We start from the raw sequence: 15,564 nt of genomic DNA, 5'->3' as shown, positions 1-15,564 counted from the left end.
ACTCAGTCTAAAGGTATACTGGTAATTAACTCAGACAACCAAAGATCAATGCAGGGGACTGACCGGCATTACGAAAGTACGGGAACAGGAACAGGAACGGGAACAGGGAACAGGAAACAGGAACAGGAACCGATCGGAGGAGACGGGAAACAAGCACGGGAAACATTCTGGTGATCCGGTAGTTGTAAAACTGGTGACCAAGGGATTCTAAACAGGTGGGTAATGGGGATGATGGGTTACAGGTGTGTCTGCTCTGCCAATCCGTTCCCTGCCACGCCCACTGCCGAGAGAGAGAGGGAGAGGGACGAATGAATACAAATCAAGCGAAACGCAGAACCCCAACAAATCTCGCTCCATAAATTATTTTTTGGATTATTTCTTGAAGCCTTACCAGTTGTTCTGCAACTCATATTATTCCGTGCACTCTTACTGTATGTGCTCCCAGTGGATGTTGTTACTATGGATACTGTTTTGTGCCAGGGTGTAAAAGAGCAAGGCAATTTCAAATGCATTTAGTGTGGCAGAGATATTTTCACATTTAGGCCCGTCAGGTTTTTAGTTGTTCTATTCCTTTATGTGAACAACACTCCCTTTTCCCTCCATCACTGGTTTGTGCTTTCCTTCAGGGGGTAAAAGGAGAGAGGGGGTTCCCTGGACCCACGGGGGATAAGGGTGATGAGGTGAGTGTGAGAAATGGACAAGTAAATTCAGTCGTTGTAAAGAAGTCATTAAAAAAAACCTGCCATGTCTAAAAGCCCATCTACGCTTCAAGTCTGTTTTCAAAAGGAGCCATAAGAAGCCATTCACAGCGCCTTCGTGAAGATCGTAGTCTGCTCTGCGTGTTTGTGTACTAATTGATAACCAAGGCGCTTTCATTCTAATTAGAAACCACTCTTTAGAGGAGCTTCAGAAGCATTTCATACAGTAGGTCGATTTCTAGCAACGAACTGAGATGGCAGGAGATTTTCCATTTTCAGAAACACTTGAAAGATGGTGAAAACATGTTCCATAATCTTGTTTTTCTTGCAAACATGCAATGAATTCAACCATAAAATACGACAAACACTTAAAATGAATGCCTTCAACAGTAGTGAATAAACATTTAGCAGTCCATTATTTCTCCTGTGAATGTTGTTGCCACAATATTCTTTTGAAACTGTTCAAGGCATGAAAAAAAAAAAACAGGTCTTGGATCGATGAATTATACGGTCATATTCCCAATTTCTTCCAGGGGTCTGCAGGAGTACCAGGCCTTCCTGGTGTGACTGGTCGTACAGGAGCCCCAGTAAGAATCATGTCATTGATTTGGTTTGATGTAGAGGATATATGTTACTGTTTAATTAAGGTGCACTGATTTTGTGAAGTGCCTAAAACAGATGTTGCTCCGTTTGCAGGGGCTTGTTGGGAGACTGGGGCCAATGGGCCAACCAGGAGTGAGAGGAGAAAAAGTACGTTGTTTTACCACTTAAGAAATTTCATTTATAGTGTCAGTAAGCGCTGATTCCCTCCCAGGTTTTAGATGTATTTGGATGAATGTGCTCACTATTGGACTTGACAAGTCTATTTCTGTTAATTTTGCCTGCAGGATGTTCATATATATTTTATTGAATATTGTGGCTTAATGCATCTAATATATTAATTATTTTGACAGGAGTGGTAAATAACCTTTTCCACTTTTCCCTATTACTGTGGTTTTATCATGCATTTTTAAGGGATATTGGTTAAAAATAAAATAATAATTAATTTACTGAATTATAAATTATACACAAAATTGTAAGTGCTCGAAAGTAAATTTCATGAAATAAATTCTCCTGGTTTGCATTTGTCAGGGAAGTGAAGGACCACCAGGCAGACCAGGACTCCCAGGACCTCCAGTAAGTTCCTTCAGGTGGCCATTAAAAAGTCTAAAACATGTTGGATTCGTCACAAATAGTGTTTTCATCAGCACTGTACAAAGGTCTTTTGTTCCTAAAAAAGGGGGTAGTAAATAAGGATCGGTCTCACGACCGGCGGGACGTAATTGGCCTATTTTCTTTTCATGAGCAAACCTATCATTTTATTTAGGCTTTCTTTTATCCTGCAACACTTTAGTTTTTAGTATTCCATTTTATATATGTTTTATGTTAGAAAAAGGAATGCATATGAATAGAATTAGCCTGGAAAAAAACATTATTAAGTCATAGAATAAAAAGTCACAAACACAAATCCAAATCTGTACATGTTTAATGTTTAAGAATAGTACAACTGGTAAGTTTTTGGGAGTTTCCTCATGTTTCTTCTTGCTGTAATATGCACCGAAGGGATTTGAAAATGCACCACTTTATCTATATGCAAATTTGCTTGAGTAGTTTGCAATGTATGAAAATAGCATATGTGTTGCATTTTGTTCCTTATTAACTTTTTATGATCGACATATTTTAATCAGCTATAAAAAAAAAACTAAGAGAACAACACTCAAAAAAGTAAGCAACATGAATTTCTGCAATGCCCCCCCATCAGCATTGATTACAGCAGTAATCAGCCTCTGGCACAGCCTCTGGACGTCATCGGGGCCTGGGCAGTTTGTCAATGTTTCTCTGGCTGCATAGTGTTGCTGTGGATGCATTTTTGTTGAGTGCTGAATATTCTTTGACCTGGCGACTCCTCTGGTGGGCAGCCCTGCCTTCAGCATCCCAATAGCACCGTGTAGGTCATGTACAGCCAATGTTATTTTCTCCCCTGTCTTAACGCCTGTTTGTAGAGATTAGTTAGTATATGGGAGACCGTATTTGGGGTTAGTTAAAGGGGCAGTTGCTTCAAAAACAAAAAATGAGTGGTGCTTTTTAAATCCATTTATTTTTTGTTTTTTTATTATCCAGGAATGGATACAAATGGTTTATAAAAAATGTATAAATCACAGTTGATTTTTTTTCCCCCTCTAGGGCCACCACTAGAAAATATTGAAAATCTAAAGACATGTAATTTTAATTTTAAGCAATGTCTTCTCTATATATTTTATTCCCTGAGGAGCTTTGTTTATGTTCCTTTAATGATGATGATGAATATATTTATTAGATAGAATGTTAGAGCAGTACAAGTACAGTCAACCAATAGTATGTATTACAGTACAAGTACAGTCCAACACCCTGTCTAAGAGGAGCATTTCTTGTTTCCGTTGAAAGTCCTTCGTACGTAATTGCCAGCAGAATAATTAGCAAGATTACGTAGGACTTTCCATGATTTACACATTTTCTATCATATCAAACCTTTCTGTTCCAGAAGACATTTTGCATGATAGTTCATATCGGACCCCTTTATGACTGTGATTTTTGGTGTTGGAATTGAATCCATGTTTTACAAGATGTTATTTCTTTTTACCGGTAAACACCTTCATTCTAAGTAAAAAAAAACCCGTTTTGTATCCAGATGACTATCCGGATCACGCTCAAAATTTAAAGGGATCTAAGTTGCACCAAAATCTGTCTCCAGATTTTATTTTTCATGAAGATCCATCCTGCTAACAGACAGACAAACACACTGGCAAAAACATATCCTCCTTAGTGGAGGTAACTATAATGTTGTTGTTTATACTTGTACAGTATTTATAGCAATAGCAATATATTTTTTTTAAATCCATCAAGTCTTTTGTAAAGGAATGTGCATATCAATTTGCCTGCTGTTGATATTTTAGTCTGAAGCCTTTTTCCATAGATACTGGGTGATATCCCAATATAAACCCCACTTTGGAACGATATGCTTATTTACTGTATATTTTAGTGATAACTTCGACAACAGAAAATGTTTAGATCTGTGCAGTGTTTGTATTAGGATACCCTCTATATTTATTACCATGTCTAAAGACATTAAATTTAAAATAGACAGACGCTGACTACCATAATAGCAACACGAATGCTGGGTTACAGTACTCGGGTCAAATTCCTACCAGAGACGGTCTAGCAGTATTTAGTGCAAGTAGAAAAACAAAAGTGACAAAAACATGAAGAAATTGTTACAACCTGCTCGCTGGCAGTGAATCATATTCCCTTCCATTCAAAGGCCAGTGAGTAAGCACGCCCAAAGGCAAATCTATAATTCATCTGCCATGTCCTTGAACCTGCCATGGCCCTTGGTCCTTACCCTGGTCTCATAAACTTCAGCCTGAGAACGGCAGATGGTTCCGCGGCCTGAAAAGGGCACAGGCATCCACTTGCTTCTAAATGAGAACCTTGACTCCTTCTACATTTCCGATAGCTGCCCTCTACCAATATATCAAGGGAGAAAACGTTCTTTTATGTCCTAATACTACCCAAGACGTTCTCAGACCCCAATCTTTTTTCATCGCTGTGCTCTTTGTATTTCTTTGTCTCAAGGATTACCAAGTCTACTTTTCTCTGGTTGCCTCGTCCTTCTCACCGCTCTCTCTCTCTCTCTCTCTCTCTCTCTCTCACCGTCTTCCCCTCCCATCGTATAATCACCAAATCAGCTATTGATCCCTGTCATGTCACTTTTAAAGGCTTGACCATGTAGAACGCTCCATGTACATGCAACAGTTTTCTGTTAAGCATCTTGGTGCCTAAAACACACTGAAAAGTGATTTAATGTGATTTAATTGTGTTTTAGGACAGTGGGATGAGCAGTCTGTACAAGCTGCAGGTAAAGAACTTAAAGTGACTTTAACTGGTGCTAATATTGTGATCCATTTGCTGTATGATGCGACACCTCAGTCTTATTGATCAGAGTCTGTGTGTGTGGTGACGCTGTTGTCGTTTTAGAGCGGTGGAGCTACCTTGGGATCTCCAGGTGCGCCGGTAAGCATAACCTCTGTTACACCTTAAGAAAATCTTTCCTGAGTGTACTAAAAGGAGAAATATCGAGTGCATGGGAATGTTGATACAGCAAGAAGCGTTAAAAATAACAACCTCGCCAGCCCTCCAGTGTTAGCTCGGCTTCTGAGTTTGCTGGTCGCTGGCGAAGGTCAGGACACTTCATGACTCTCAAACAAGAGTCTCTGACCTGCCGCCGGACACACGGTGCCATTGATGTCCAAAATGGAGTTAGAGGTTCTGTTGCTCTGTGCGCTGCCAAGCAGAAGTGACCCGATTAGCTTATCAGCTTCGAACTCTTCCGCTTATCAGATGTCTCGGAGACAGTCCCTCCCAGGCCTCACAGGGACCCATCCACCACAACAAGCATTCAAGGGACGGTCGTAAAAAAAAAAAAGATCCAATATCTCCTTTGCACAAAGCACATGAACCGGAGCTAGATCAGGAGACTGCTCCTCGCTGATCCGCAGCCATCAGGGCCCGTCAACTCCTCTGGAGCAATCAATGAGACGCCATCGTTATCGGTGTTAACGGAATGAGGGCCTGAAATTCATCAAATATTCCGCTGTTTTTATTGTGGAGAAGTGCTGAGATTTTCTGCTAAAGATCTAATATCCACATCTACACTGTTAAATATGTGTGATAACCACAATGTGCTATATCATCATCTTCAATCTTGCTTGAATGCGGAGAGGTGCACATTAAAGATTATGAAGATGATGTACAGACAGAAATTCTGCAAAAAGAGAACCAATAAAGAACGCTGTTCATTTTATTGACAATAGCCGTGTTATCATAGAGCGTATGATTTGTATGGTAGTGGTTGTCACATTCGTATTCATTTCTCTCTATCTTTCTCTCTCTTTAAGGGTCCCAAAGGAGATGAAGGCCCCTCTGTGAGTTGAGGCTTTACGTTCTGGAACATATTTTAATGAAATATTTGTCTTATTTTCTCTGCTGCCTCAAAAATAGAGAAGTAATAGTTGCCAGTTTCTTTCTATTATTGTCTCTGTGGATCTGTACTCCATGAGTCAATACACCTTACAGCCTGAGCACTTAGCTCTCAGCAGAACTCCAAAATACAGCAAAAGGAATGATCGTGTCTCCTACAGACTGTTCTACTATATTGTCTCATGTACCATATTGTCTTGCCTCTGGGTGCATGAACTGTCTCTGCGCCTCAAATGCCCCCCTCCCCATCCCATACTGATGCCTGAAGACAAGCCGCGCAGACGTGGAAACAATTCCACGCTTCTGCCATCAGCTTGAATTCTTTATTCTCGCCGGACCAATTGCATTTTTTATTGTTCTGTTGCACAGTGATTTTTCACCATGATGTTAATTTGACATCTTAATAAATTGTGTGAACGGCTCTACTGCTGCTGTGGAATTGCCCCAATCCGTCTCACAGCTGATCCTCCGGCTGGGCCGCTCTCCCCTTAGTCGCACTTGCTTATTCATGACAATCTACATGTGTGACAATTACCTGCACAATCTGTCTATGTCAGCACCGGTTGCCCCTGCATTCCGTGTAATGACATTACTCTATGTGGCTTGGGTAAGAAGAGGTAGATGGAGGCCATCACTTGCTAACACTGAGAATGGGGTCTATTTTTAGTGTAGAAAGTGAGTCTGCTTGTGCTTGTCAGTGTGGGCTCTTTTTCTCTCCCATCTGTTGTCTACAAGGTGTGACAGCAGATGCCATAGATGATATAATATAATGTACTTGGGTTGAAGTGTTGGCCTCATATGATTATCTTCTTATTGACACATGAATGTTTGTCTAATGCCTGACGGTGAATACGAAGACACAATTTAATTTACTTGTGTCCATATGGTTCTGATCTGTCCATGTTCATGTGTGAGGTTTTCTGACAATTTTTAGTCAGGTAGTTTATCACGAAACTCTCCTAACTGAGGGATGTGAGGCAAAAAGAAATCAACAACTGATCATTCTTAAATGGGTTAAGCAACATGCAGCTACAAGTCTGCATCAAGGGGATTTTTTTGTCTTGACAAAAGTGGTGCTTTTTTCTCTCGCAGGGGGAACCGGGGGCCATGGGATTACCCGGGCTTGAAGGCCTACCTGGTGCCAAGGTAAGCAGTAGTATCAACCCAGAGATGCATTACATCTGCTGATACAACCTGATTATAAAGTGCTTTCTCAGTAGTTCGCTCTCACTACAAAATATTTGAAGAGTAAATTAAAAACAATGCTGGCAAATATAAAAGCAAAACGCATGCTCCTGGTGATGCTGATGTAATTAAGCAATTTAATTTTATCCTTAAAGGATTTTATTTTTTTAATCGTTAAAGTAAAATAAACTCACTCACTCACTAATATTTCTTTGAACAACCTTTAACTTAGATTTCAGCACGTATCTGACATGGCTTCATTTTGATAAGCAATGTCACAACATTTATTTCTATCCAGAGTTGTAGTCAGGCCACTCTGTCAAGTCTCCTCCAGCAAATCCCAAAGGCTCTTAATGGGGTTAAGGCCTGGGCTCTGTGGTAGCCAGTCCATGTCTCATGCCCCGTGAACCATTCTTTCACAATGTGATGAATCATGGGACATTGTCATCTTTGAATATGCCCAAAGGGGAAAAAAAGCGTGTCCCTTTGGTTATTCATGTCGTCTGCTGACCTCATTTCTTTTGGGCTCATTACATTAGTTTTATCCAGGTGGTGACCATTTTTTGTGGGGGGGGCGAAACAGTGTAGTTTACCATGTGTGCCACCTTCACCTTCTGCTGGACACCTTTTCCTTGATGCAAACAAAACTAGCCCTGCATGCAACATTTCTCAACATCTGGCATCAAATTCTGAATGTAAACGTTGCCTCTGACCGAGGGTTGAGTTGTGTATTGTCTCGATCTCTGCAACCCCAACAGTAACCTTTAGAGGAGTGCTGCTGTTGAAATGTGAATACAAGTTCCTAAAGAAGTTGTTCATCATCATTATTCTCTATTTGTAATTTTTGTGAGTGCAAATGAATTCTCTTTTTAAGATGAACATTACATTTTTCCAGTAAAGGACCAGGAAGCACCAGGTTTAGGCTTATGATGTCAGTATTCATGTATCTGCTTGACATGACGGTGATTTATTTGTATTCTTCATGTAATGTATTGATTTATCTGACATCGCGCTGCTTTGTTTCCTTCAGGGTGATATTGGTTTGACTGGTCCTCCTGGAATACCAGGTCTTCCAGTAAGCAAGATTGTTCTCTCTTTTTTTTTGGAAATTAATTCCAACTGACTCATATTCTTCCATGATCAATCATCTTTGTTGTTTAAATCTGCTGCTGGCAACAATCGATGATGTTGAGTGCACAGAAAAGCAGCAATTAAAATGAAGTCCCATAACACAACAGTACTTTCATTAAGAACTCTGACTTAAACCTGTGGTCTGCTCATTGGATTTACTGTGCAGCTATAGTGGGCTGGTGTCTTTGGGTTTGCTGCAAAGGTGCTGCAGATATGACAACAGGAGGACCTGTCAAGCACTGCCTGTTCTCTTCCTGTGTTTCTGATTGACAGGGGAAGCCCGCCGCTCGCGGAGAGCCGGGGATCCCAGGAGAGCCAGTAAGATGCATCCTCCGACTCTCTTTGAACTGTCAATCCATGTGTCATTGCTTTGTCGCTGCTGCATGGCACACCGGCTGTCTCTGTTCTCTGATAGGGTGAGCGGGGGCCTCTCGGAGAGACAGGATTTCCAGGACCTGAGGGACCCCAAGGTGTTTCTGTAAGAATCCTACATGAATTTTCTTGCTCCTCCAATGGTAACCTGTTGGATGTTACCAAAGAGCCTTTCAGTAATGTCCAGTGTGGATACGGGGAATTGAACGCATTCATGTTCTTCCGCATCAGCAGTTTTTTTTCCATGGTTCTTTTACAATTACCGGTATATTGAAAAAGAAATCAGAACACCATTCAAGGACAATATGAGCAAAACATGTATGTTAGCAATCACTTCATCTTGTAGATGATTACATTTGTCTATGTAATTGCTACCAGAGAATGGTTGCTGTAATTTTTTGCTGTAAGCGCACAATGGAGCAATGTTCGCAGAGCAACGAGAATCATTATCCCTCGGTTGAGATATCTCATTAACTGTGGAAATTACGAGCAGTGCAACAGTGCTGATCCAATCGAAGGTGGAAGCTAATGCAAAATGTCTCTGTTTATGTTGCATTCTTTGAGCAGGGGAGATCTGGAAAAGATGGAACCCCTGCAATCAAGGTTAGTTGTGCAAACAGTGTGCAAATCCACTTAAAGAAGGTGCTTTACATCAGCCAAGCTACAGAAAGATGCCACAGCAGATTTTTATCCATCTTCCTCCAAGTAACGGCAACCAAAGTCTTGTTAAACCATTTGCATATTTGAGATGGCAATGATAAAAAGTAAATGAAATCCAGCAGATTTAAGGCTTTGTTGACTTGTAGACTTCTTTTTACCCAAATTATCCAGTTAATGCTTTCAGGCAATGATAAAATGTGTAAAAGAGAGGGCAGTAGACGGTTAGATTAAATATTAATATTTCTGCGTGATGAACCTGGCTATAATTTAACTGCAGCTAAGCCTGTTTTTGGGTTCCTAATCAAATATGGATCTAGTTAGTAATCACGCAAAATGGGCTCACAGCATGCGGAACGGATATGCTAGGAATACTCATTATGAACAAACAATACCCTAATAACATACCAAATTGGTTTAGATCTTGTATTTACATGATTCTTGTCAACCCACGTCTTAATGACAGCCACATCGGTTTATTGTCTTTTTTATTATTATTATTATTGGTTAATAATCTCACTCAAAACTCTCAGGATTGCATGGAACTGTACACAGTTTGATTCTCATGTTTTTCTGCTAATGGCGCCTGGCTTTTCAGTGAGGCAACAGTGCCATCTAGCAGGTGGTTTTTTTTTACCCCTCAGCCCAAACTGCTCGCACAGTCACACTGCTTTGAGGTTTAATGTAATGCTCATGGAAGCACATTTCAGTGGGCAAGATGATAGATTTAAGCCTCCCATCAGGCATTGGGGAATACAGAGTACTGCAGATTAAAGCAGGCTGGGGAGAAGGGCATCACAAAGAGATGCACGTTTTAAAGCCACATCATGCCAGATTGTCTTTTGCATGGCTCCAGTAATCCAGCAGGAAATTGATACAAAGCTCCCAGAGGTATCGGTGTGTAGTAAAGAGGAGCAGTGACAGGGAGGGATCGGAAGACATGGGATGTTGTGGCATGAAGTCGGAGACAGGTATTTTCTCTCTCGGCTCCTCTATACAGTCGAGACGGCTGGAGGGAAAGCATCGCAGATCAAAACAGTAGTGATGCAGAGAAGCCATGACATTGCAGGAGGTGAAAAGATATATGGAGACATGTTATACAAGCAATATGCCTGAGCTGAGTAAAAAGCAATCAATGCATGGTCATCTGGAAAGTCTGTATTTTTCAGTCGAGTCATTCAGTGGAAGGTTGTTGTTTTTCTTTTTCTTCTTTCTTTAGGCGAGACAACAGAAAGTTAAATAGTATAAATATATAAATACTGGTGACACTGTGATAATTCAAAATAAAACACTGATACCATCTTAATGGGAATGGATCTTAATAGACATGCAAATTATCCAGCACAGATGCTCGATGTTAGGTTTTTGGTTAGCAATTAATCTGCTTGCTTTTTCACTTGTTTAATTATTCTTTTTTATGTATTTGTACAGTTATGATCTCAGACTCTCTCATCCTCCCAGTACTTGACTAATATGACTACTATCAATAACCATGCTAAATAACATATAACTTATTTTTGAATCACAGTCTATACCTAATACATATGGAATAGAATAATGGAATATTGTGTATGCCCCTGGATGTTAGTGAACATCAGTAAAGCTGGTTCTTAGCATGCAGAGCTAAAATGTTATGAATACAAAATAAATTTGTAGTAGGAGCAAAGCTCCAAGGAGTCGCCATCATTTCTTTTTCCAATTATGGAACTTGTTTTTCTTCTATTTCTTTTATGGAAGCAAAGACTAAAATAGATTGTTTCTTCTTCTTCTTCTTTTTGTCTTCTAAGGGATCTACAGGTAGACCAGGGGACAGAGGATCCAAAGGGGAGCGTGTAAGTAGCATCGTTTCTCTTTTATGGCAAGAAGCTGTTTCATGATAGACTAAAATGCACAAAAATGTTTTGATGAATAGCAATGAAAGTCTTCATGTGACTAATCCCCATGAGCGCATAAGCTCTAGATATAAAGGCATTTTACTCTCGCTGCAGTTTCCTATTGTATTTCCGAGGGAGAATTAAAGAGCTCTGTCACACTTGGCCTCTAATGTATTGCAAATAGATGATGCAAAAGAAGGCTTTTAGCTGTATAGTTGGCAGCAGAACCTCTTGACAAGTAACTGAATAGTCACATTAGCAGAAACAGATCAGTGGACAGCATGTTAACTGATACATTTTTGATAGGAGTTCCTGAAAATACTGACCGTCGTCCAAATAATTTTAGCCAGGGAACACAGCTTTTATTATTACAATATAGATCTCTGATATAAACTGATCTGTCCTGCATCATGTGCAACAAAGAGAGACATGTTGGGGCTTCATCACTGCAGGGAGATCCAGGAATTCCTGGTGGAAGAGGTGTTCAAGGCGAGAGAGGTCGCACAGGAGATTATGGCCCTATTGGACCCATCGGACAAATTGGGCCAAAAGGTGATCCTGGTCCTCCGGGACAGCTGGGGAGCACACACTTCATGGTAAGAATTATCTTTGCAGGTACCCCAGAGTGAACAAAGACTATCCTCCCTGATGATTAATCATCCCACTTCCTTCCTCAGCTTTTATAACTCGCTCATTTTTTCATTCCCCATGTGGAAAACTTGCGTCTGCATGAAACATCAAACAAGACTGTGCAAAGGGAGGCTGCTGGGTTGTTTTTTTTTTTCTCTGCTCGACGCTTCCCACTCCTCTTCTTGGTGCTGCAGAAGGTCAGAGAGGGAGAGATATGGAGACACGGAAAGAGAAAAAACTGGGTGTGCCTCAAGCTCTGCAGCGCGGTGAAAACTCCTCCGTGTGTCTCGCACAGCAGTTATATAGCATTCACAGCAGAAAGGGAAAGTGTTTTACCGTATATGCAATAGCTCAAGGTCCGTGGCTACTGCTGTCGGACGCCAGTGTTAGAGCAGATAACGTTCATTTCTGGAAACGAGCACCAAAATATCATGCATTGTTTTGATAAAACCCACCTTGATCGCAGTCAAAGTGTGTTCAACAGGGGAATAACAGAACATAGTTATTGTAAAAATCTGATAAAGAGACTTTTATTATTGTAATGCACGACATGGCTGAGATTTATTTTAAATATTGACGTGTAAACTTGACTTTCTAGGCACGTATGTTGTGATGCAAAATAATCTCCACTTGATTTCAACACAGATGGTTTCAACAAACTGTGTGCTGCTGAGACACGTCGGGCATCCACTTGATTTTCATGCTGTGATTCACTATGAAGGAACGATGACTTACTGGTGCAACGTTATGCTCAAACTGTTCCAGTATAGTTTCTGTTCTTCCCTGAAAACGTACAGGCTGATCCAGGCTTCATGCAGGAGCTCAGAATGTTCATCAGAAACGAAGTTCTGAGGGTCTTTGAAGGTACAAATGGTTCCAAATTCATTTTTACATGTTCACTTGCCATCATTAGTCTCTTCTGGTTCTTCCCCTTTCTAAATGTGATTTTTTCTTACCCCTTAGAGAAGCTATCGAGCCCTGCCAGGTTGCAGAAGACACCTGCAGGCATCTTAGCATCACAATTCCAGGGACCTCCAGGACCTGCTGGCAAGGACGGATTTCCAGGTCCGCCGGGAGAGCCCGGGCCTCCTGGTCCTCAAGGTAGGAACACACTTTGCCAGACTGCACTGCTGGACATCAATAAAGCACGTCTGTTAAAATATGACTTAGAAATAAAGCCTATAACCTTCGATCGCTCAAAGCTACTGGTGAAACGTTATCCAACTCTTTAGTGTGTGGTGTAATTGCAAATTATTTATACAGCCATGCCATATGTTTACATCTTATTGTTGTTTAAAGAGAACAATAAGTCCAACCACCATATGCTATCCCATATATCTATATTAAAAAAAAGGGGCATCTGAGGGAAGTACAACAGCCTTCAGTCAAAAACGTTTCTCTCACTTTTAAGAGTTGGGATGGAAGAAACAGATTGGCTGTGCTGTGGTGGGGGCACCAATCGAGGATATGTCTTGCAGGGATTCATGGGTATTTTTCTCTCGCTCAGACCCATATATCAATGCAGACTGAGGGGCGGGAAGCAGAGGAAAGGCCAGGAGTGTGGTGCACAGCGTCTCTCTGGGAAATATGAAGACAAACTGAAGAATTGGGTGTGAATAACTGAAAGCATTATCATTGTGGACAGGAAAGCGCCCCAGTATTGATACCTCACTCCAGGAGAGAAGGAACAAAAGGAGCATAGTGAGGAAAGAAGGCGGAGGCTCTTTGTCAAACTGATAGAGCCTCCTGACTGCTCATACAACTCTCATGGTTTGCTGGTCAGGCTTTTCACCTCCAACTTGCTTCGATTTGTATCTTGCTCGCAGCAGAACTCGAGTATTTTAACGTTTGAAGAGGTGGAGTGCGTTACGCGCTGGTGCAGATTAAAGCACTGCTGCATTGGGCTTTCTCTTTGAGCTTTGTATCTACCTCACATTAAGACCATTTAACCCATTGCTAAATAATAAGATGCTGCTTCCATTCTTGAATAATGGACTTAGTTATAAGCCGCTACTTGCCTATAAATATTGCTGTGTTAACATGTTTGTCCACTTTGTTCTACTTCTTTGCTTCAAGTGTGAGTGTTTTGTAGCTGATTCCTGATGTGGGTTTACAATAAATATTTATTTAAAACAAAGAGGGAGGTTATTTCCCTTGGTGAATCAAGAATTGAGCAACATTAATTTTTTCTTTGTTGCCTCGTGACTCCGTGCTGCTGGGGAAAGTGTTTTAGGTAATATTTCCTCATTATTTCCTGTCATCCTCCGCTGGAGCCTCTGCTGCTCTGGAATATCCAATCTGACTTCCTCACCAAAGTGCCAAAATGAATTGTTTATGGAGAAAAATAACCCCCCTTTGTTGCATTCACAGTCCATTTTTTTTCTGCTTTCACAGTTTGATTTCATATGGGTGAAAGTCTCAAGCTGTTCGGGACGCATGTTGAAGAGCATAATTTCTTCTTTTGTTGTTACCCCCTTTGTCAGAGTAATTAAGTGCTCATTTGTCATTCTGTTCATCCTTTACTTAAAGTTAGCAGTAAAAAAAAATATGTGTTCATGTTTAAGGGCCTGTTTCAAAAATTCTTCATTTTGTTTGAGTATTAATTTTTAATTTTGTATCCTGGTGCATTCTGTATATTTATCAGTGCTCACTTTAACAAAGTGTATTTTCTTATATCTGGCTGTAAACTCTGTTTCAGAGCTGCTTTGGTTTGTTCTGTACAACATGAAAATAAACACGGAGCTGTGTACAGTAGTGTGCAACAGGTGCAGGGCAACAGTCCTATCAATCATGAAAAACCACTCTGTGGCAAAGTTATTTTATCCTGAACACATTTTGTCCATTAGTGCCCCCAGAAATATTGATTTTTTTTTTTCACAAGTACTGAAGCATCATGGTATTTTCCATTTACCAGAGTGCACTAACCCAGTGTGCCAGCCAAGCTTATTGCCCTCTGTGCTATTCAGTATAATTTTGCTCAAGGTACAGTGCTCTTATCTCCACGGAACGTCTCCTCCCTGAATGAATGCCCCAGGCTCTGTGAGTGTTGAAAGAAGTCTCATTATCGCGGCAATGTGTTGCTCGCCCCTCTCTCTTTGAGACTCATTTTTGGAGCATTCATAAGCCTTTTTTTTCTTGGATTATCTCCGACATGTAAGCATTGAAGCGTTTCCCCTTTGGGCCAGGCGTTGCAGTGCTTGATACTCCTGTCAATGTTTCTGATGCGACCCATGCAATCCCTGGTCCTGAGACTCCATTACTATTAGTGCCTCATGGGGAGATATTTTCACATCGCCTTGAATCCTTACTTGGTGTGTGGCTGTTTGGGACTGTAAACTCCTGTCGGCTCTGCATGGATTGAGAAAGCCTCGTGCATGTTGGTACAGACAACAGGCTTGCTGGCCTGACTGTTAGATTAATGCAAGCATTTTGCTTTTGTTTATTCTTCAGGCTTTATTCTTGACAGACTTCCGCATGTTCTTGTGTTCATCACTGCTTGTTTTTAAGGTTTTCTTTTTTTCCACATCTTAGACGTAGTCATGCACCAGTCAGTCACCATCATAGAAAAGACGGGGCCAAATTTCAGCATATAACTTTCCTTTAGTGGAACTGTGATGGACTAAATACTTGATACTGTATACGTACTTGAATATCCAGTTACTGTGAGCCCAAAAATATGCTGCAATTGCCAATCGCTTCATTGATCAAAAAGGGGGGGTAATAAACAAAGTAAGACAATAGCAAATGCATAACATTATCATGAACAAAATGCATACCCTGAGTTGCTTATGGGGTGAAGTCCATCGAGCGATGAACCCTCGTTGTGAATCAGTAGGAAGCTGGCATTAGTCCAGCTAGCCAGCCAGCTGAGCCCAATCCAGGGATCACCTGAAATGTATTCTCGGCTCATGTTAACGAAAGATGTTGCGATGTCCCCGAACGCCGACTCAATGTGCAGCTTT

The 15,564-nt window shown here is 40.9% G+C and overlaps 1 protein-coding gene across 1 annotated transcript in view; it reads left to right on the top strand.

The window, feature by feature from the left end:
* The window catches only part of col19a1 (collagen type XIX alpha 1 chain), a 79,445-nt gene that overhangs the window by 60,853 nt on the left and 3,028 nt on the right, over nt 1-15,564 (top strand). The window contains exons 34-49 of the mRNA XM_068741175.1: nt 627-680; nt 1,232-1,285; nt 1,395-1,448; nt 1,830-1,874; nt 4,600-4,632; nt 4,752-4,787; nt 5,672-5,698; nt 6,846-6,899; nt 7,969-8,013; nt 8,343-8,387; nt 8,485-8,547; nt 9,009-9,044; nt 10,886-10,930; nt 11,425-11,568; nt 12,400-12,466; nt 12,566-12,703. Coding sequence (XP_068597276.1) covers nt 627-680; nt 1,232-1,285; nt 1,395-1,448; nt 1,830-1,874; nt 4,600-4,632; nt 4,752-4,787; nt 5,672-5,698; nt 6,846-6,899; nt 7,969-8,013; nt 8,343-8,387; nt 8,485-8,547; nt 9,009-9,044; nt 10,886-10,930; nt 11,425-11,568; nt 12,400-12,466; nt 12,566-12,703 — 940 coding nt within the window. The remainder of the gene's footprint in view (nt 1-626; nt 681-1,231; nt 1,286-1,394; nt 1,449-1,829; nt 1,875-4,599; nt 4,633-4,751; nt 4,788-5,671; nt 5,699-6,845; nt 6,900-7,968; nt 8,014-8,342; nt 8,388-8,484; nt 8,548-9,008; nt 9,045-10,885; nt 10,931-11,424; nt 11,569-12,399; nt 12,467-12,565; nt 12,704-15,564) is intronic.

Source organism: Brachionichthys hirsutus, chromosome 7 (genome assembly GCF_040956055.1).
Source record: "Brachionichthys hirsutus isolate HB-005 chromosome 7, CSIRO-AGI_Bhir_v1, whole genome shotgun sequence".
NCBI lineage: Eukaryota > Metazoa > Chordata > Actinopteri > Lophiiformes > Brachionichthyidae > Brachionichthys > Brachionichthys hirsutus.
This window is presented reverse-complemented; position numbering and strand designations above follow the sequence as displayed.